At 41.2% G+C, this 23,916-nt stretch overlaps 1 protein-coding gene across 6 annotated transcripts in view; it reads right to left on the reverse strand.

The window, feature by feature from the left end:
* Nucleotides 1-23,916, reverse strand: part of cpeb1a (cytoplasmic polyadenylation element binding protein 1a) — a 127,946-nt gene that overhangs the window by 41,393 nt on the left and 62,637 nt on the right. For all 6 annotated transcript variants that reach the window (XM_072553194.1, XM_072553198.1, XM_072553197.1 and 3 more), the window contains exon 3: nucleotides 19,342-19,530. In XM_072553194.1, coding sequence (XP_072409295.1) covers nucleotides 19,342-19,530 — 189 coding nt within the window. The remainder of the gene's footprint in view (nucleotides 1-19,341; nucleotides 19,531-23,916) is intronic.

The raw sequence follows: 23,916 nt of genomic DNA on the forward strand, positions 1-23,916 counted from the left end.
GCTGATGCCCCTCAGTCAGTCCTAGCATCTTTATAGACGAAAAGCAGCAAGAAAAATAATTCGATGAAAAAGGAATGATGTTAGTTTAGCGCCACCAAACCCTACTGATCTTCAGCATTTGGTGATTCCAATGAAATACAAAAGTATATAACAGAGCAGAAGAAAAATTTCTTTTGGCAGATAGTGGTCAAGTAATTGAATAATTGTATTTGGTAGGGAATCTTGGATACATCATTTAGCAGAATCCACCTGGTTTATGGATTGTAAATTCAACATGGCCCTTATTTTATTCTCTCAGGTATATTGTATTTTAGCAAAAAGACTTGATGGGGTTCATCCAATATTGTATATACTTCTACCAAATAAGCAGCGTTCAACATATGTATACATGTTTGAAATGGTAAAGTCCTAGGTACCTAATCCCAGACCACAGTATATTCATTGTGACTTTGAGCAGGCAGTTATCAGTGTTATGAGAGAATGTTTTCCTGAGTTAGAATTAGGGGCTGTTTCTTTCATTTGGCACAATGTATGTATAGACATATTGCTGCAGTTGGAGCAACTCGTCAATACACTGATCCGGATTATGCTTTAAAAGCAAAAAAAGTGATAATTGCTTTGGCTTTTGTGCCACTTTGTGACCTTGATAACTACGTAGAAACACTCGCAGATTTTTTGCCTTAAGAACTACAACCAATACTAGATTGATTGGAATTTAATTATGTTGGACTCTACAATAGGCGTGGCAGTAACCAAAGGGCACCTTTGTTTCCCCATGTGTGGTCAGTCTGAGACGACAATAAATAATAAGATCGCACAAATCATCATGCTGAAGCCATTCATCAAGAATTGCTTTTGAACTCAGAGCTCACCACCCAACCATATGGAAATTTTTTTTGGAACTTTGAATGTGCAAAAGGGGCGTGATTTATACATGGAACTGCTGATTAGGTTACCCACCACAAATAAAGCTAAAATGTATCAAGATGCAGACGATAGAATAAAAAAAAACATTGCTGTTGAATACGGCAAAAGAGAATAGCGCATAACTCAAATGAACTGAAATTTTAATATTAAGCAACGAGAGATTTTATTGCCATTATCAATATTTTTAAAATATACTTCCTTTTTCTGGTTAAAGTTTGTAACTCAAACCAAGAAAATATTATTTTACCTCTATCAAAATGTAGTATGTACTTGTATAAATAAAAGGGGACTGATAAGTATGAAAGAACAGGAGAGAGGGAAAACAACTACTATATATATCCGATGGTGAATAGTCTCCAGAGGTGAAATACCCCAGTGGAGAAACACTAGTGGCGCACCAACAGTGGCTAATCAGTGGCAGTGAATGTGCCGCAGCAAAAATCGCCACTAACCCGGTTTGATAAGGTTCTCATGGTAGGCTACTTCAGAAAACAGAGGCATGGGATTGACAGCGATTTAGCAGTTTGGATCAGAAATTTTCTTTTCAGCGAGCCAGAAGATAGTGGTAGATGGGAGATGTTCATCCGAGAGTTCAGTTACTAGTGGTGTACCACAAGGCTGTGTTTTAAGTCCACTGTTGTTGACCATTATGAGTGATCTCAATGAGGGTGTAGCAGTTCAGGTTAGTAAGTTTGCAGATGACACCAAGGTAGGTAGAGTTGTAGACAGTGCCAAAGGATGTCACAGGTTATACAGATAAACTGCAGAGCTGGGCTGACAGGTGGCAAATGGAGTTTAATGTGGTGATGATTCACTTTGGAAGGAATAAACAGGAATAGAGTATAGGCTAATACTAAGATTCCAGACAGTGTGGATGAGTGGAGAGATCTCAGTGCCCATGTATGTAGATCCCTGAAAGTTGCCACCCAGGTTGATAGGGTTGTTAAGGCATATGATGAGCTTTTACTGGTACGGTGAGTTTCAGAGGCACAAGGTCATATTTGAGCTGTACAAAACGGTGACCATACTTGTACTGTGGTCACCATATTATAGGGAGTGTATGGAACTATTGGAAAGAGGTCAGAGGAGATTTACTAAGAGGATGCCTAGTATGGAGGAAAGGCTGAGGAACTTTCTGGAGTTTTTGCTAGAGAGAAGGTGGAGGGGTAAAAGAACCCAAAAAGATAGAGAAGGTGGACAGTGAAACCCTTTTTACACTGATGGAAACAGTTAGCACGAGGGCCAAAATCTTTAAATGGAGGAGTGATTGATATAGGACGGATATCGGTGTAATTTCTTTACTCAGTAGTAGGGGGTGTGGAATGCACTGCCTGTAATAGTAGACTTGCCCACTAAAGGACATTTAAATGGTTACTGGATAAACATATGAATGACAATGGAATCGGGTAGGATAGCTGGCCTTCAGTTTGGTTCCATATGTCAGAGGGCCAAAGGGCCTGTATGGCACTATAGTCTTCAATGAATGCTGGCTGGCCAGCAATGCCCAGTTCCATGTTAATGGGTTTAGGTTGCAAGCAGCTGTGCATCATGTGGATCAGGGATATGCTGCAACCATTTAAAGTGATAAGCGAGTCAAAACAAGAGAAACTAAGTGTGAAGTATGCTCATGACAAGCTGGGTAGAAAAAGTAAACCACAAAAAGCAGACAGCTTGAAAGGGAATTTGGGTAGAGTAGACAAAAAAAAGCAGATGAAAGGAAATTTCTTCATTTAAGTCATCTAACTTGGAGTAAAAAAGGATTAAGTGGTGAGAAATGATCATTGTTAGAGAACCCTTGTATATGTATTACCATGTCAACCTCTGGTTAAGATCTAAAGCAGAAAGAGGGGAAATGGGAAATGCAGACTTTTAACACTGACCAGCCATTTAGGATCGAGAGGAGGTTATGAATCTTTAGAATTCTGTGTGCCACAAGAGCTCACTTGGCAAGCATATCTCATTGCTTACTTTGCAGGTAAGTCATTAATGTGCCTGAGACAGAATGCAGCTTTGACTATCTCAAGAGTGATATCCAATTTGTTTCGTTGGATTTTTGTTTTCTACATTTCATTAGTGACTGTTCACACTATTTTGCTTCCAAACTAACTTGTTAAACTAATCCCACTTGAACAATTCAGTTCAGATTTACCAATTTAACTCAGTTATATGGAAATGTTCCATGGTCTTCAGCCTTTTTCTAAAAAAAAGGCAAACTTCTCCAAAGTCAATCCCAAATTACATTAATTTGATGGCTTAAGAATTTGTCCAACAATTCAGTTCTTATTTGTTAACTTGGTCACTAATAAACCAAGTAATAAATATGCCATTCCTCATTTGGTCTGGATTTCATGCAATTCCAGACTGCAGCAGTGTGATTGACTTTTAACTATCTCCCAAATTAGCCTTGCAAGCAGTTGCTGAACAAAGACCTTGGAGTGCAGATTCATAGTTCCTTGAAGAGTAGAGTCACAAGTAGACAGGATAGTGACGTGGCAATTAGCATGCTTTGTATGCAATGAGCTGCCAGAGGATGTGGTGGGGGCTAGTAAAATTGCAACAATTAAAAAGGCATCTGGTTGGGTATATGAATAGAAAGGGTTTGGAGGGATATGGGCCAGGTGCTGGCAGGTGGGACCAGATTGAGTTGGGATATCTGGTCCACGTGGACGGGTTGGACTGAAGGGTTTGTTTTTGTGCTTTAAATCTACGACTGTGTCCCCAATTAGTCAACGTTATAGCAAACAAACTTTATAGTACAACCTGTACTATATTTAGCATTGCTGATATGCACAAATTGGGACAAGCTTCAAAAATCTAGTTCAAAACTGGACATCTGTGAGGCACTGTGGATCAGCAAATTTGAACAAATGCTAAACTATGATTAGAATATCTCACTTCCTAATTACTGCCAAGCTAACAGCTCAAACCTGGTTCAAATAAGAGTGCAGGAGTACACACTAGGAGGCTTACTTCATTATTTATTAGGGGAGAAAGTGAGGACTGCAGATGCTGGAGATCAGAGCTGAAAATGTGTTGCTGGAAAAGCACAACAGGTCAGGCAGCATCAAGGAACAGGAGAATCGTCGATTCTCTTGTTCCTTGGATGCTGCCTGACCTGCTGCGCTTTTCCAGCAACACATTTTCAGCCCTTCATTATTTATTAACTTGGATAATGGCAGAAAGCCATACCCAAACTTGATGGCAATTAAGTGGCATTGTAGATGGTGCAGACATGATAGCATATCAGTAAAGGGATACTGAGGAGACTAATTGAATGAGCAAAACTGTAGCAGAAGGAGTTCATGTATTCACTTTGGGACCAAAATAGGGTAGATCAGGGTACTTCCTAGCTGGTATGAAGTTAGTGGATGTCCAGAGAGATTTCGGATGCTGGTGTATATCTTTAAAAAGCCACAAACAAATGCAGATAATCTAAAGCTATGAAATGTTGACGTTTATATCTAGAGAACAGGAGTACAAGGATGCACAAGTTATGCTGCAGCTATAGAAAGCCATGGTAGGTTCCCACTTGAGTATGGTCAGCAGATCAATGTAGCCCACCTTAGGAATGATTAGTTGACCTTGGGAGAACAGCACAATATAGATTTACAGATTTATACCTGAACTTCAGTGATTTGAGAAAAATACACAAATTAGCCCCATTTTCTGAATTTAAGAGACGAAGGGGTAATCTGATAAAGGTACTAAACAGGGGAGATAAAATTTCCACTGGTTGGGGTTTGTCAAACTATAGGCATAGCATAAAAATTCAGGATAGAGAGGTTATCAAGATTCTACACAAAGTTTGTAATTCCTCTCCAAAGCAGACAGTAATTGTTAGTAAGGTATTAAGGGGTGTGTGCAAGGCAGTATATGGAGCTATACCATCGATCAGCCATGATCTGAATGATAGAACAGACAGGCATGAGGCACTGAATAGCCTATTTTGTGTAATGAACCCTCAAACTACACCACAAAAACTACTTGCATGCAAAATAGAAGTAACATGCAACTGACATGACCAAGCAATCCACAAACCAACAAATCAGATCCAAGATCTGTAATCCTGCTACATACAATTATGAAATCACAGGAAACAATTAAAATAATGGGAGTCAGATGTTATGCAAATATCCCCAACCTCCGAGTGAAGGAAGCCTAGCACAGCAGTGCAAAAGGCTCAAAGTCTGCAAGAGCCTTCAACTCGAACTGAAGAGTGGATGACCTATCTTGGCTTCTGGCAGTGGCACTAGCACAGATACTAGTTTTCAGCCAATTTAATTCATTTCAGTTATCCAATGCCTCTAACCATCTCTAATGGAGAGACCAGATCCTGACAACATTTTGGCAGTCATGCAGAATACTGGAGATTTGTGCTCCAGAACTTACCTCAGCCCTAGCTAAGCTGTTCCAGTACATAGTTGCAACACTTTCATCTGCTTGACAGTATGGAAAATTGCTCGATACAAGCACGCTACCACCAAGTTGCAACCACTTTGGATTCCTGGTTTAGGTTCCACCATGACTACTGCGCGAGAGCGCCTCATTTAATATGAAGGCTACATGTAACTGCATTGCTTCCAAATGTCCCAGCAAACTGGAGTCATGGGAATCCAGGGAAAAAAAAAAAGAGGAAAAACCACTGCCCACCAGTTGGAGTCATACCTGACAAAAAAAGGAAGGATGGTTTTGTTGGTCAATCATCTCATTCTACGGTATCAGGGAGTTCCTTAAAGGAGTGCCCTAAGCCCAAATAGTCAGCTACTTCAGTTACCATCCCTATAAATTACAAGGTCAGAATAGAGGTTTGCTGATGACTGCACATTCTTCACCATTTACAGCTCCTCAGATACTGATGCAGCAAGATCTGGACAATATTCAGGCTGGAGATGAAAAATCCCAAACATCTGTGCCACAACAGGAGAGAATCTAACCATTTGATATCCAGCTTTGCTACCAGAAGCAGCCAACAGCAGCCTGGGAGGCTTAACAGACTGGAAAGTGATTAGGTCAGGTAACATTCAAGTAGCAGAGAATAGACATTGAGCATAGGCCATTCAGGAATCCTGATGAAGCATATGCCAGTAATGTGAATACACCTACCCCTGGGATGCTGTGTGACCGAATATATCACACTGATCGTAGCATCACACTGATTTGTAGCATCTGCAATCCTCACGTCCCCCTGGTAACAGATCAGACACACACTTGGCATATCCAAACTGCTTCAAGGACTTGGTCATGGGCTGAGACAGCTCTACAATTTAAAATTACCCAAACATTGTTTCTCTCTGCTACATTTACCCTGAACCTGCAAAAATCTGAGTCCTCAGCTTCAAACTTGCTCAAACATATGCTCAGTTCCACCACCAACCTGGATCTATTCCTGCACTACCAAAAAAGTAGAGTATGTTTACCTGTGGTCCTTTGACTAATTACAAGCATCACTACCACACTAATTCTATTCAAACACCAATACCTCACTAGCTTGTCCCGATGCATGATGCTTTGACTTAGCCTGACAAACTTGTCCAGAATTCCACTTCCCATCGTGAGCTGTGCTATGCAATAGTGGAATAGAGTTTAGTTCACATTGCCTACTTGATAGCTACTTTATAGAAAGCATTTTAATAAGCAAAATTAGATTAGAATCCAAAACAGATTTACTAATAACACCAAAATCTCATTTTAGCAATCATCTCCAGACAAAACATAATAAGGTTGAGACAAAATTAAGAATTCTGGACTTTATAAAGTCAATATTAATTTGGCTTCCTACAGAGAACTGAATGATTAAAAAAAGTCACAAATCTGTTCTTTAGCTTGAAATGTCAGCTAGATTTTGATTAAGCTCAACAGCAGGATCTATTGACCTTCACAAGACAATGCTCATCCCCAATTTATCAAAGCTTTGTGCTTAAATCAAATCTTTTGACCCAAGACTGCCTTCATAGTTATCACCTTCCACTGACACTTGAGAAAGTTTTAATTTTGGCATCAAGTTCAAGTGAGTTAGTTCCTTTCCAACAATAGTTATAACTAGGTCAAAGGAAGAGGCACAAGTTGAAGCAGCTGGAGAAATTTGAGGACTGGAACAGCAACACAAAAGTCATCTGGCTGGTTGACAGCAGATTTCTTGATTCCCATAACCCAGTCTGCCACTGGTAATCAGTAGCTGAAAAGGTGTTGCTGGAAAAGCAAAGGTCAGACAGCATCCAAGGAGCAGGCGAATCAATGTTTCGGGCATGAACCCTTCTTCAGGAAGGCTCATGCCCTAAACATCAATTCCTCTGCTCCTTGGATGCTGCCTGACCTGCTACGCTTTTCCAGCAACACATTTTCAGCTCTGATCTCCACCATCTGCAGTCCTCACTTTCTACTGGTAATCAGTAATAGAACATACAACACTACAGTGCAGTACAGACCCTTCGGTCCTCAATGGTTCCACAGGTTGGTGCAACAATCTGAAGCCTATCCATTCCACACTATTCCATTTTCATCCAAGTTTATGGAGTGACATTGCAATGCCCTTAAACTTGGTGAGTTTACTGCTGCAGGGCATTCCACACTCCTACTATTGAGTAAAGAAACTACCTCTGACATTTGTCCTATATCTATGACCCCTCGATTTAAAGCTATGGCCCTCATGCTAACTGTCACCAAGGGAAAAGGCTCTCAATGTCCACCCTATCTAATCATGTCTCAATTACATCACCTCTCAACCTTCTCTCCCAAGGAAAAGCAAACTTCTGTTCCCTCAGCCTTTTCTCACAAAACCTTCCCTCCATAATCAGGCAACATCTCCTGTGCACCCTTTCCAAAGCTTCCACATCCTTGCTAGGTGGCAACCAGAACTGTATGTAATACCCCAAGTGCAGCAACTCCAGAGTTTTGTACAGCTGCAACGTGACCTCATGGCTCAAATTCAATCTTTCTACCAATAAAAATACATCATATGCTTTAACACCACTATCACTCCAGGAGGCAACTTTGTACATTGGATAGAGATCTCTCTGCTCATCTCCACTACCAAGAATCTTCTTAGTCCAATACTATTTATTCCTGTTGTTCCTTCCAAAGTGAATCACCTCCACTTTTCCCACATTAAACTCCATTTGCCACCCATCAGCTCTGCAGTTTATCTATGTCCTTCTGTGCAATTTTGGAAAAATGTAGGGGTGATGGATTCTCAGAAGAATGCAGCACAAGCAGCCAGGTTTCTGGTGTTGAGACTGGCTCTAATGCAACAAGGGGTACATCAGCTTCCAAGAGATCAATTGTGTTAGGGGATTCTGTAGTCAGAGGTACAGACAGACATTTCTGTGGCCAGAGAAAAAGCAGAATATTGTGTGTTTACTTGGTGCCAGGATCAAGGATGCCTCAGAGAGGGTGCAGAATGTTCTCATGGGGGAAAAAAAAAAAAGGGGCCAGCAGGAGGTCACTGTCCACAAATGGAACCAAACATATAGGAAGGGAAAAAGGTTGACACTCTGAAGGGAGATTACAGAGTTAAGCAGAAATTTAAAAAAAAAGGTCCTCAAGGGTAGTATTATCTGGATTACGCACTTAAATTCCTCTCCATCTAAACCTTTAACACTGGCAGTCCCAGTCGATGTTTGGAAAGTTAGTGAGGGCAGGAATAGGAGGATAGAGCAGATGAATGCATGGCTGAGGAGCTGGTGTATGGGAGAAGGATTCACATTTTTGGATCATTGGAATCTCTTGGGGTAGAAGTGACCTATACAAGAAGGACAGATTGCACCTACATTGGATGGGGACTAACATACTGGCAGGGAAATGTGCTCGAGGGGATTTAAACTCGTAAGGATGGGGGGGGGGGGGTGTGGAGGAGGAGGAGGAAAGGAGGAGGTGGGAAAAGGAGGCGGCAGCAGGGCTAATAAATTAAACTGCATTTATTTCAATGCAAGGGGCCTAACAGGGAAGGCAGATGAACTCCAGGCATGGTTAGGAACATGGGACTGGGATATCATGGCAATTACAGAAACTTGGCTCGGGGTTGGGCAGGACTGGCAGCTTAATGTTCCAGGATACAAATGCTACAGGAAGGATAGAAAGGGAGGCAAGAGAGGAAGGGGGGAAAACTGGCATTTTTGATAAGGGATAGCATTACAGCTGTGCTGAGGGAGGATATTCCCGGAAATACATCCAGGGAAGTTATTTGGGTGGAACTGAGAAATAAGAAAGGGATGATCACCTTATTGGGATTGTATTATAGATCCCCTAATAGTCACAGGGAAATTGAGAAACAAACTTTGGAAGGAGATCTCAGCTATCTGTAAGAATAATAGGGTGGTTATGGTAGGGGATTTTAACTTCCCAAATATAGACTGGGACTGCCATAGTGTTCAAGGTTTAGATGAAGAGGAATTTGTTAAGTGCGTACAAGACACTTTTCTGATTCAGTTTGTCGATGTACCTACTAGAGAAGGTGCAAAACTTGACGTACGCTTGGGAAATAAGGTAGGGCAGGTGAGAGAGGTGTCAGTGGGGGAGCATTTTGGGGCCAGTGACTATAATTCTATTCGTTTTAAACTAGTGATGGAAAAGGATAGACCCGATCTAAAAAGTTGAAGTTCTAAATTGGAGAAAGGCCAATTTTGACAGTATTAGGAAAGAACTTTCAAAAGCTGATTGGAGGCAGATGTTCACAGGTAAAGGGACAGCTGGAAAATGGGAAGTCTTCAGAAATGAGATAACAAGAATCCAGAGAAAGTATATTCCTGTCAAGGTGAAAGGGTAGGTATAGGGAATGCTGGATGACTAAAGAAATTGAGGGTTTGGTTAAGGAAAAGAAGGAAGCATATGTCAGGTATAGACAGGATTAATCGAGTGAATCCTTAGGAGTATAAAGGAAGTAGGAGTATACTTAAGAGGGAAATCAGGAGCGCAAAACAGGGACATGAGATAGCATTGTAAGAACCCTTAGAATTCTCCTTAACTGTATTTGCCAAATACAAGGACAAAAGGGTCACTAGAGAGACAATAGGGCCCCCTCAAAGATCAGCAAGGCGACCTTTGTAGTGAGGCACAGAAAATGGGGGAAGATATGAAATGAATATTTTGCATCAGTATTCACTGTGGAAAAGGATATGGAAGATATAGACTGTAGGGAAATAGATGGTGACATCTTGCAAAAATGTCCAGATTACAGAGGAGGAAGTAGTGCTGGATGCCTTGAAACGGTTAAAGTTGGAAAAATCCCAAGAACCTGATCAGGTGTACCTGGAACTTGAGGGAAGCTAGAGAATGGATTGATGGGCCTCTTGCTGAGATATTTGTATCAATAGTCACAGGCAAGGTGCCAGAAGACTGGAGGTTGGCAAACGTGGTGCTGTTGTTTAAGAAGGGCAGTAAAGACAAGCCAGGGAACTATAGACCAGTGAGCTTGACCTCAGTGGTGGGCAAGTTGCTGGAGGGAATCCTGAGGGACAGGATGTACATGTATCTGGAAAGGCAAGGACTGTTTAGGGATAGTCAACATGGCTTTGGGAAATCATGTCACACAAACTTGATTGAGTTTTTTTGAAGTAGTAACAAAGAAGATTGAGGAGGGCAGAGCAGTAGATGTGATCTATATGGACTTTAAGAGGTACAGTTAGCAAGTTTGCAGATGACACCAAAATTGGAGGTGTAGTGGACAGCAAAGATGGTTACCTCAGATTACAACAGGATCTGGACCAGATGGGCCAATGGGCTAAGTGGTAGATGGTGTGGAATTCAGATAAATGCAAGCTGCTGCATTTTGGGAAGGCAAAGCTTAACAGGACTTATACACTTAATGGTAAGGTCCTAGGGAGTGTTGCTGAACAAAGAGACCTTGGAGTGCTGGCTCATAGCTCCTTGAAAGTGAAGTCGCAGGTAGATAGGATAGGATAGTGAAGGCGGTGTTTGGTAGGCTTTTATTTACTGGTCCGATAGGAAGGAGACCAGAATTGCACGCAATATTCCAACAGTGGCCTAACCAATGTCCTGTCCAGCCGCAACATGACCTCCCAACTCCTGGACTCAATACTCTGACCAATACAGGAAAGCATACCAAATTGTGCCTTCACTACCCTATCTACTTGCAACTCCACTTTCAAGGAGCTATGAACCTGCACTCCACTCCAAGGTCTCTTGGTTCAAGAACACTTCCTAGGACCTTACCATCAAGGTGTACAAGTCTTGCTGTGATTTGCTTTCCCAAAATGCAGCAGCTCACATTTATCTGAATTCCACTCCATCTACCACTTAGCCCATTGGCCCATCTGGTCCAGATCCTGTTGCAATCTGAGGTAACAGGAATATACTTTCTCCGGATTCTTGTTATCTCATTTCTAAGGGCTTCCCATTTTCTAGCTGTCTTTACCTGCGAACATCTGCCCCTAATTAGCTTTACAAAGTTCTTGCCTAATACAGCCAAAATTAGCCTTTCTCCAATTTAGAACTTCAACTTTTCCATCAATATTCCATCATCAGTGCTTCAAAATGAGATTCTATTACATGTCTTAATCCACGTACTAATTAGAATAAAAAGTTTTTTTTCCTTGTAAAGTTTTAGAAAAAAGTTTTGGCAGAGGAATGCATGGATAGGCAATTCAAATCTAATTTGGATGGAATATAATAACCTTCAGTCTACTCCACTAGAGTTAATATTTAAACATTATGAAATCTTGTTAAGTGGCTCAAAACTTCTACTCAAAACAGCCATAGCAAATAACCTGAAGATTGTCAGAAGGTATGGAATGCTGTCAGTGCATTATTTTAAAATAATGCAGTGAAATTATTGGAGCTATCTTTATCTGGGATATTTTAAAGAAAAAAAAAGGGGGGGGAAAAATGGAATTCTGGAAACTCATTCAGCAAGCAGTTATTCTCAAGAGCTCATTTTATAAACCAATGCTGGATTCCTAGTGGTGCAAAAACATTTCAGCCAGGATTACCATATAGTGTGCCAAAATTGGCTTTGCAATTCCAAAATGACAAATATACATAGAAAGTTGGGCAAATGGAGAACAGTTAACATTCACATTATGGGTGGTGGGAGATTAAAGGGATGCAGGAACATAAGCTTAAATGGCTACTCTGCTAAAGTACTACCAGGCACTTAAATTTTACTCACTCAAAGCAAAATCAATGCTTTCAAAAAGGCCAATAAGGTTGAGCCAATTTTCCAAGTGGTGGTTTACGGCTCCATTCCAGCTGGAAGAATAGTTTGTGGAATTACCTGTATACTAGTATTGGAATCCTTGCTTTTTCTGATACATTATCTAGATACTCAGGGAACAACTTCCAAGTTTGAAAATAATACAAAATATAGGAAATTGCCAGTGGATGACCATTAAGCTGCAAACAAAAAAGTTGGAGTGGCCATTTTGGAAAGATAACTAAAAGTGCAATGTGGAGAAGGGAGGTAAGAGATGACATACTTTGGGTAGAAGAACATGAAACCTGTGTACTCTAAAGAGGAGAGCTTGGCAAAGACACCTGGGCATATACATGTTTATGTCAGAGGGGAAAAAAAAAAGTGGTGGCAGGAAAAAATACAGAGAGCTATTGAAGTGCACATTATACATTGTCAAATCAAGGCAGGTGCTTGATTCTGACTTTGTTACATCTCCGCTACAGCAGAGCACCGTGTCCTGTTTTGGCGGTCAGAGGAAGGATATGAACTCATTGGAGAAGGAATGCTAAAAAAGGTTTGCACGTGGTCCCAAGAATGAGACATTTCAATTGATTGGTTGGCTCGGTTTTCCTCCAAGACAGCAGAGGGGAGATTTGATAGTTTGAAATCTTGGGCTAGATAGGAATAGACAGAGAAACTGTTATTTTCAGCTAAGAGGATGGAGAATTGGATGGTGTAGTACTCAAATGTGTTGCAAAAGCTGCAAATAAAAAAACTTCCAAAAAATGTTCAGCTTGAAATATATTGGCATTGTGGAGGCAAGGTCAACAGACATTCAAGGTGTTGAATCATTGTTCGACAGTGTATAATATGCACTTTAATAGCTCTGTACTTTGTCCTGCACCTTCCCTCAGACATGAACATGTATACACCCCAGGTCTCTCTGCCAAGTTCTCTTCTTTCAAGTCCATGAGTTCAAAGAACACAAAACCCGAAGTACGTCACCTCTTGCCTCCCTTCTCCACATTGAGTTTCATTCATTATCTTGCCATCATGCCAAATGGCCACTCCAACTTGTTTGCAGCTTGATGGTCATCCACTGTTTGCAATTTCCTAATTATTGCGCAAAACCATGCACAAGGGTATGGGAAAAGACAGGAGATTGGGTTAGTGCCAAAGACAATTGGCCTCCTCCTATACTACAACAATGCCGAGAAAGATTCTCTGGCTGCATTAACTCAACAGATGATGATATAATGCAAGTAGAATGGTTGTCAGCAACTTTCCATACTGGGGGAAATTTAATAAATCCACAACACAATGGGAAGGTTTCATGTTAAATAGGCCTTGTGGTGGAAGCAGCCTGTAATTTGTGCTGCCTTAAGAAAGGGTAATCAGAGGGGGTTAATTTTTATAATGAAATACCCCAAAGAGTGGCCGTGACCCAGACTTCCTGAGGATGAGTAGGTAAACAACAGAAGCAGCAGTTCTTTAAAAAGACTTAAAGTGCTGGATGGTCATAGAGAAAAAGCAAAAGCTCCAAGGAAAACTTCATTAGAACTTAAAGCTAGACTCACCTTAGAGGGGTGAGCGACACTGCTGTGCACTTTGACACAGACATGGTGCATTTCTGCTACATCTAGCTGTACTTTACAATTTGAAGATTTCTCTATACCTCTCATGGACTGCAGTGTCCTTCAGCAAGGCAAGGGGGTCTGCCTTCCAATCAAGAGCTCCTGGTGCTCAGACCTGGCGGCCCTCAAGTTACTGCTCACTGATGACTTGGTATATCCAGTAAGTGCTGCCCCAACACCTGCCACCGGAGTTCACCTCTGTCTTGACAGCAGTTTACATACCATCCCATGCAGAAGTGAAGAGCACTATGTAACGTACACTGCCACAAATGGACTTAAGATTGAATTAGGCTTCTAGGTATTCATTGCAGCCAGTGACTTCAAAGTATGCTACCAAAGAGCATCAACACTTGCGTCAGAGGGCTGAACATCCTTGACCTGCTCTACTTAAGATGCCTAATGCTCCATACCCCATCCACACTTTGGAAAGTCTGCTCCTCCTCCCAGCTTGCAAGCAGAAATTGGAAGAGGGGAGACACACTGGAGGTACTACGGTTCTGGTCTGAGGAGAGCGATGGGACTGCCTCAAAATCAATGGACTGGTCCATATTCAAGAGCCCAGCAGCCAACCTAGCTGAGTATTCCAGAACCATAAGACTTCATTATGGTAACCGTACTCAGGACTATGACCAAGTTTACAAGTTTGATTGAGATCTGGTTTGCAATGATGAGAGAAAAAAAAACAGCACCATCCCACCAAGCACTCTTTCCTAAGACAACCATCTCTCCCTCAACATCAGCAAAACTAAAAACTGGTTATCAACTTCAGCAAGGTGGCAGGCACACCTCTACTTAGAACAGAGCCAGAGCCAAAAAGTGGAAATCGTCAAGAGCTTCAGATTCTCTTGAGTGACCAACATGTGTAGTCCATCCACACTGATGTGAAGATAGAGGCATCATTGTACTACTTCAGGAGTGTAAGGAAATTCACCATGTCAGTAAAGACACTTCGCAATTTATTTAAAACAGATGCAGTCCAGAAAGCAGTCTATCCAGATAGATTAGAGCTTGGTTCGACAATTGCTCAACCTAGGGCTGTAAAAAGCTAGAATTGCAAACAGCCCAATCCATCACATAAGCTAACCTTCCATCCATCAGCTGCATCTGTACTTCACTGCCTCAAAAAAAATGCAGCCCAAAACACCTTCCATCCCAGTTATAAAAATCTCTTCCAACTTCTGCCATGCAGAAGATACAAAGTCTCAAAAACACCATCAGATTCAAGAGCTGCTGTTCAAAGACTAAATTTCAAATTGGAGATCCACGCAATATTGATTCTGTGCACCTTCTCTGCAGCCATAACATTGTATTCCTGTTCTATTACCCTTCTGCACTTTGTATAGGATTGTACAGCACACAAAACAAAAAAGCTTTGCATTGTATCTAGGTACACATGACAAAAGTCAAAATGGAGCCATCAGTATGACAGTCTCTGACCATTTCCTAATGTTGAAGCAGGTCTGAAAACAGAGTACAAACTAGGACAGTCAAAGGATACACCGAGGGAAAGTGGATCAGAGATAGCCATTGTACATGTGCCAGAGACCAGGTGACATGTAAAAGGAAGATTAGAGAGGCAAACCTGATTGTGCTGTCATGAACATGGAGTTAAAAACTGTTCCTTGTTAACAGTTAAGAGCCTTCAGGAACTTCAGGTGGAGGTGGTCTGCTGGTGAGTGAGACTCTAGGTCATATTAGAGTAAGCCTAAAAAGACTAAGCTAAAAAAATTGCATGATCCCATTTATGTCTGTCTCAACTAGTTAAGTAAAATCTAGCTTTGAAATATTAATTTGGGAGTTTGAAATGGTATGATTTAAAAATTGCACCAAAATCATGGCCCCAGTGGTGCTCTCAGGTCCATATCTTTAAGAAATTAATTCCAATAAAGTCTTGGGTAGAATAGCACTAATTAAAATGAATGTCCTGTCCTGCCCTGCCCTGTCTCCTATACCCTATGAGAATGCTTCTGGTGATGCTGCAGAGGCTGGCACTACGTAAATTATATGGCTGGTTGAGATCCTTTATCTGGAATCATAGACGGCCCCTCATTAAGCTGAAGAACCTACAGCTTCCACAGGCAAGGGGAGGACTGGACTTAACTGATATTTCCTAAAATCTGGGAAGTTCCTTGTTAAGTTACATAGCTGATTGATTGTGGATCAAACAAGACCCAATCTGGCTGGACATTGAGGCTTCAAGTAAAACACCTACTTATTAACCTTTTATTTTCAGACAAGAGGAAAATTACAGATCACTGTAAAACCCTATAATACTAAATTCAATTAAAGCTTGGAATATAACACAGCAAAAGGAGGGCAACTCACATAAAACATCCTCCTATGTGCTGATAGGAGCAGCACGGGGATTCCAACCAGGGTTTACAGACGCCACTTTTAAACTCTGGAGATCCAGGGGTATCTCATGTCTAGGGGACCTATTTAAAGATGGGGTCCTGATGTCTTTTGAACAGCTGCGTCAGAAATTCTGATTATCTAATGGAGACCTCTATCGATACTTCCAAATTCGAGACTATATACAGAAGACTCCGTATTAGATAGTCTTTATAAAATCAGAGAGAGAATGTAGAGTACTACGACCAATGGGGGTATCCTCCATCAGTACCATTTACTACATGAAGTATTGGGAGATATGGACAATCTGCTTAAAACATGGGATCAGGAATTGGGACTAGAAATTAAAACATGGGATCAGGAATTGGGACTAGAAATCTCTATAGAAACGTGGAATGACATTTGGGAAAAAACGCTAGAAGAATCACTATCTGTAACAGAACTCAGGCTATCCAGCCGAAGATACTTCATAGGGCCCATATAGCACCGGATCGATTGGCAAAATTTAAGGCAGGGGCATCTCCAATGTGTCCCAAGTGTAAAATAGAGGTGGGCACTCTTGTACATTGTCGATGGACCTGTCAGAAGATCCATAGATACTGGACTAAAGTAGCAAGTGCCCTGACAGAAATTTTAGGAACGGAAATTAGAGTGGACCCTGCTGGTCTCCTTCTGGGCTTTTCAAACTTATCCTCCCTGGACGTGCATGGGAAGAGACTATTTTCTATTCTCTCTGTGCAAGGAAAAATATTTTGGTGAACTGGGTGGCTGAGGGCCCCCCTGGACTTTCAAATTGGCACAGGATTAATAATGGAATGTATCCCCCTTGACTTCCTTACAAATATGGTGCACCAAAAGACCGAATTATTTTATAAAATATAGCAGCCCTTGAATTACATGAATACAGATATTTCGGCTATCCTAACAAGGGCTTTTATTTAATTGAGATTACGAACCTGGCTGGTCCAAGGCCCTTTGGGAGAGGAATCCCACACGAATATGGGTTCTGTTACATTTTATGTTAACACATTCCGGGAATGTATCTCACTACCCAATTTCTAGGTTATCCGCTGTTTTTTCTTCCTCTTTCATTTATTTGAATAATGTAAAGAGACTTAAATATACACACTGGTTAGTTGTAGGTTAGATTAGTAGTTAGTTGAGTTTTCTTTTGTTAAATCTTGGTTATTATATATTTAAAATTTAATTGTATATCAATGTTTGTACAAGGAGAGTTTCGTTTATTTTTGTAAACTTGCAAAAATGTTAAATTTCTAATAAAAATATCTATAAAAAAATCAAGTCTAGCAGGGATTCTAAAAAAATGTGTACTTATGCCTGATTTCAAGGGGAAAACAGCAAGTTTGGTACAAATACTGCATATAAAGTGGTAAGTGCATATCCAACAGCATTCCTACACTAAACATGTTGGCCTATCTAGAGCAGTAATGCTCAATGCACAGCCCATTTCTTGCACTGGTTAACATATCTTAAAAGGGACCAGTGCTGACATTGCCTGCATGTTTTTGTACAGCACTTTCAATTGCTGATCTGCAGAAAAGCCACAAGGCCTATCCATTAGGCAAGATAAATTTGATTGAATTGAAATTTTGTTTCAAGAACAAGGATTTCAATCTGATGTGCTGGAAAATTCCAGCATTTCGGTGCAATGCTAATTAATATATTGGAAGCACGTTTATGCCTGCTTGTGGACCAACTATAAGCATGGTCCATAGTTTTAAACAGGATGCAAGGCCATGGGATTAGAACAAGTGGCTGTTTTTTTTTGGGCCAGTAGATACTGAATGAATGGACCCATACTGCAATGCTATGTTCTACTTAAAAACAGAACAAGGTTCAAAAAGAAAAAATGCTTTTTATTTATTCACAGGATGAGGACATCATTGGGCCAAGCAGCATTTATTGCCCAGAGACAGCAGTTCAGAATCAACTGAATTGTGGGTCTGGAGTCACATGTAGGCCAGACCAGGTAGGGATGGCAGTTTCCTTCTCTTAAAAAAGGCAGGAGTCAACCTGATGGGGGTTCTCCCTGACAATCAATTAATGGTCATCAGTACACTTAAATGCCAGAATTTAACTGCATTCAGACACTACCATCTGCTGTGGTAGTATTCAAACATGGGTCTCTAGTTAAGAGTCCAGCGATGATACAATTAAGCCATCACCTCCCTGTGACATTCAAATCTTGAGTTCTTCACTCAACAATAGCAATGTTGAACAGTGGCACACTAGTGGTGGTGTTTTGGGTGGGGGTGGCATGGAGAAAAAAATTCACTTTGAAATAAAATATGCACTTAGTAATAAGTCTGAGAAATAAATCTCCATGCATACTATGGATCAGTGCTGATTAATTCAGAGCTAAAAAGTAGAAAAGAAACAAAGTTCTCTTCTGCTACCACAGAGCTTGAACTTGACTTCCATTTCAATTCATCAGCACATCTTGATAACTGCTTTGGGTTAGAACAATCCAAACTGCAACTTGGAGTCAAGAATTCATAAAAGGCAAGAATTTGTACAGATTAAAAAGCTATTTTTTGATAAATTGGTGGTCTTAGATAAAACTAAATGCAATATTGCAAAGTTAAGGCAATTTAGACAAAGTCAATAACAGACTGTGGCATAAATTCCCAGTCTTCTTGTAGCTAGTGTAGCATTGCAGTTGTAACCAAAAGACCCTGCATGGGAAAAGGCGAGGCATACATCAAGATACCTTTCACTATATGATCAGACTAAAATCAGTGCCCACAAAATTCAACTTTTTATTGCCAGGTTGGTAACCTCTGCAATTACATTAAACTGCAGCTCCTTAAAATAGACCAATTTGGAGACAGGAATCAGTTTAAAATAAAAAAAAGAAAGAAAGAAAAACTGTAGCTGCATGATCATTTGATTCTAAGTAAAACAGTGCAATGGTTTTCAAAAAAAATAAAGCTTGCATCACCAGAGCACTTGCCAAATTCAGTCAGTGCCAACTACATCGGAGAGCTGGTTTAGAGCAGGAAAAAACTGAAGAACTGCAATAAATGTATTTAAATTATCTATTCCGATATAACAGTCACAACAGCAAGTTTTATGCGGTTATCTGCAACAAAACAGCATAAAATTCAACTGAATTCTGGATACTGCAGGGTTTACCAATTTTAAAAACAAAGGCACAAGCCCCTACACTTTAATTCAATTGCTAAAATACAATTGGCATGCTATAGTTTGCTTTGAATTAGTTTTAAAATCTGGTTCCACCATAACATCTTGGCTGTATTATGGAAAAAAGTCTGCACTTACCTGATGAACTAGCCTTTGATACTGCAGTTTCAGAGTCCTGGGTGCTCCATGGTCGGTCCCACCCTGTCAGATTTAGAGACTGTAGGCCTAAGCAGAGGTCCATAGTGTCTGGGAGGCCTCGTGATGAATCCTGTGCAGACGTGGGAAGCAGCATCCTACTGCTTGTTCCTGTGTCAATTTTGTTCAAGTCTGTAGAGGAAGAGATTAAAAATGTTGTAAGATTACACTTTGTAGCATCCCATCTGTCCAGCTAACCTGTGAATGCGCTTTATGAAAAAAAATCTGCCATGTATCTTGGACTGCATCAGTGACTAGTCCAGCATGTGACTGAACTGCTGATGCACTCACTCCTGTGAATTACATCACATCTCAATGCAAGAGATTGAAATATTCTTTGAAACTTCGATCTTATATTGCAAGAATCCTTGCATAAAAATTAGCTTGGAACACTGGCGACAGCAAGTAAGCAGCTTCAACTGTACTGTTAACCGTTGCGCCATCACATTCTCCTCCCCTTCAATACTTGGTCCTGGATTACCTCCAACTGCTGGCTACAGCCCTGAATCAGCAAATGCAAAACAAGCTAAATAATTCTGCTAGCACAGTGTGTTTACTTCAACTTTGGAGGTTTGGGGGGGGGGGGGGGGGGGGGGTGAATACAAAAAGTCTGACATGACTCTGCTCAATTACCTTGCAAGTACAAGATACTGATGCCACCTTGAGGAAAAAGGCACTTCCTACCACTCAAGTTGTGGGAATTAAAAAATTTATTCAGCTACATCCTGCAGGAGTTAAACCAGGTACTTCCAGACATTTCCAGGAATCTAGCCATCTTGTACATTTTAAATAAAAACAGTACATTACATAAAATGTATGTTGCGTTTTCAAATTAAGAATTTTGCTCGAGTCCATTTGCTCAGGATTAAAAAAAGGTATTAAAATTGTAGACAAGTTTGCAATAGAAAGGCTGCAATTCACAAAATTAACTCAGGCCTGTGAAGTGTAGCAATATGTAGTAGTCCAAAGGCAGAGGAACCTGGTAGAATATTTGCCTTTTCACTCTCCAAAATCAGGAGACTGCAATTCTGACCACTTTGTATTTGACAACAAGGTATCCTTGAACAGTAAGCTTAAGCTTACTTTAAAAGGATACTAATCCTTAAAAGTTGAAGCCACATAGCATGTTTGATCCAACGGGAGTTTGAAGTTGAAAGTCAATTGACAAAAAGTTAAAAACCATACCCTCTTCATAAAACAGTTCACACGTGATACAAAAATTAGCTATGTGGGTCAAAAGCAAGGTTTTTGCCTATAAAAAAGCATGTGGACTAGTCACATGGGCAGAAGTGGTAAAATGGAATTGAAAAGTGCAAGGAAAGCCTGGGGGGGGGGGGGGGGGGGGAAAAAGAGGAGGAGGAGGAGGAGAAAAAAGGGTGGACAGGCAGTGCAATATGTCAAGTCCTTTTGTTCAAAGGGGAAAGTGTTATGGTCCCAGCTGATTGTCATTAAAAGGCAAGTCAGACCCTAGCATTCAACTTGGCATGAACGATCACTGTTTAGAACAAAATTACAGCACAGGAACAGGCCCGTCAGCCCTCCAAGCCTGTGCTGATCCAGATCCTAAACCGGTCACTTATTTTCTAAGGATCTACGTATTTGTTTAGGTACATCTTAAATGACACTAATGTGCTCGCCACTGCCACCTCTGCTGGCAATGCATTCCAGGCACCCACCACCCTCAAGGAACTTTCCATGGGTATCTTCCTTTTAAAGAAAACTGCCTCTCACCTTGACCTCGTGACCCCCTAGTAACAGAGTTCTCCTCCTCCCCTCCTCTCTCTCCCCTTCCCCCCCCTCCCCACTGGGGAGTGCGCTTTTGGTATCCACCCTGTCCTCAATGAGGTATGGCCTCAACACATTTTTCTAATGAAAATAATCTTACTCTACTTAACTTTTCATAGCTAGCACCCTCCACACCAGACAACATCCTGGTGAACCACTTCTGCACCCTCTCCAAAGCAGCCAAACCCTGGTTGCCACTTTAAAAAAAAGTGTACACAGTATTCCAAATGTGACCAAACCAAAGTCCTATACAACTATAACATGACCTGTCAACTCTTATTCAATACCATGCCCCAAAGAAAACATGCCATATGCTTTCTTGACCACTATCAACCTGCATTACCACCTTCAGGGTAGCACAGACCTGAACACCCAGATCTATACATGAATTTTGCCCAGGACAAAAGTTTACTGTATAGTTTGCTCTTGAATTGGATCTTCAAAATGCATCACCTTGCAATGAACTCCATCTGCTACTTCTCCAATCTATATTCTGCTGTATTCTGACAGTACCTTCACTATCTGCTACTCTAATGTCACCTGTAGTCTCACTAATCAAGCCACCCATACCTTCCTCCAGATCACTTATGTATCTAAATGGGCAGCACAGTGGCAGTGTTAGCACTGCTGCCTCACTGCACCAGAGACCCGGGTTCAATTCCCACCTCAGGTGACTGTGTGGAGTATGCACATCCTCTGGTTGCTCTGGTTTCCTCCCACAATCCAAACATGTGCAGTTAGGTGAATTGGCTATGCTCAATTGCCCATAGTGTTAAGTGAAGGGGTAAACGTAGGGGATGGGTCTGGGTGGGTTGTGCTTCGGCAGGTCAGTGTGGACTTGTTGGGCTGAAGGGCCTGTTTCCACAGGAGGTAAATCTAAAAAAGTATATCACAATGGTCCCAGCATGGATCCCTGTGTAACACCACTGGTCACAGTTCTCCATTTTGGAGAACTTCCTTCCACCACTGTCTCCTGTTGCCCAGCCAGTTCTCTATCCATCGAGAGATAATACACCCTGGACCCCCCCCCAAGGGACTTCACTTTCTCCATCAGCCGACCATAGAGAACCTTAAATGCCTTACTGAAGGCAATGTATGACATCTACAGGCCTTCCCTCAGTCAACTGTCACTTAGACCCTTTGGTCCAACCCGTCCACATCAACCAGATATCTCAACCCAATCTAGTCCCACCTGCCAGCACCCAGCCATACCCCTCCAAACCCTTCCTATTCATATACCCATCCAAATGGGAAGAATTCTATTAAGTTAGTAAGACATGACTTCCCCTGCACAAAACCATGTTGCCAATTACTGATTAGCCCATTCTTTTCAAAAAAAAAGAGAACAGATCCTATCCCTCAGGATCTTCAGCTTCCTGACCAGAGACTTCTGGCTCACTGGTCTACAATTACCTGCATTATCCCTGCTACCCTTAAGCAAGGAGACAACATGGGCCATTCTCCAGTCCTCTAGGACCTCACCTGTGTTCAAAAGGATACTGCAAAGATATGTTAAGACACCTAGTATTTCCTCACTTCCCTCCGTAACCTGGGATAGATCCCATCCAGACATGAAGACTTATCCACCTGAATGCCTTTTAGAATACCTAAACTTCCTCACTTATGCTGACTTTACCTAGAGTAATCTATCCCTAACCTCAGCATCAAATCTGAATACTGACATTAAGAATTTCAGCCATTTTGACTCCACACAAGCTTTCCTTGGCCCTTGAGTGAGCCAATTTTTAAATTTTTATGATTGATGTCTTGTCACAAACATATTCAAGGCTGCAGATGTTCTATACAGACATCTACTAAACAGCAAAGACTATTGGAGAAAAATCAACTACAGCACAGGAGCTTTGAACTTGTGACAGTTTATTACTTAGTGCTAACTTCCTGCCTGCCACCACCGTTTACCTTGTAACCCTGCACTATTTCCATCCAAACAGCCATTAATTGCCCTTTAGAATAACTCAATTGAACTGACTGCCACCATGCTTCCAAGCAGTGGGTTTTATAACATGTGCTGAATGAGGGAGAGTTTACCTTTAAATCAAAACAATAGTTTCATTCTAGGTTTTGGGAAACTGGTTTAATCTTTAAGACACATCTTAGTGGTGGAGGAGGCTGGTACAATGATAACATTTAAAGGCATCTAGATGGGTATAGGAATACAGAGGGTTTAACAGGGATATGGGCCAAATGCTGGCAAATGGGACTAGATTATCTGGTCAGCATGGACAAGTTGGACCATGTTTGTGTTGTACATCTGACAGGTGAGGTGCCAGAAGTCTGGAGGATGGTTAACATGGTGCCATTAAAGAGGTGGTAAAGAAAATCCAGGGAACTATAGGCTGGTCAGCCTAACAATTAAGTGTTGGAGAGGTTGGAGGGAATACCAAGGGACAGGATTTACATGTATTTGGAAAGACTGATTAGAGTAGTCAACATAGCTTTATGCATGGGAAAATCAAGTCTCACAAACTTGATTGAGTTTTTTGAAGTAGTAACAGAGGATTGATGAGGACAGAGCAGATGTGATCTATATGGACTTCAGCAAGGCATTTGACATGGTTCCCCGTGGGAGACTAGTTAGCAAGGTTAGATCACTGAAATGCAGTTCGAACTAGCTACTTGGATACAGAACTGTCTTAAGATAGAAGACAAGGTGGTGGCAGGCTTCTTTTGAGACTGAAAACCCATGACTAGTGTGCCACAACAATTGGTGCT

The sequence above is a fragment of the Chiloscyllium punctatum genome, chromosome 33 (assembly GCF_047496795.1).
Source record: "Chiloscyllium punctatum isolate Juve2018m chromosome 33, sChiPun1.3, whole genome shotgun sequence".
NCBI lineage: Eukaryota > Metazoa > Chordata > Chondrichthyes > Orectolobiformes > Hemiscylliidae > Chiloscyllium > Chiloscyllium punctatum.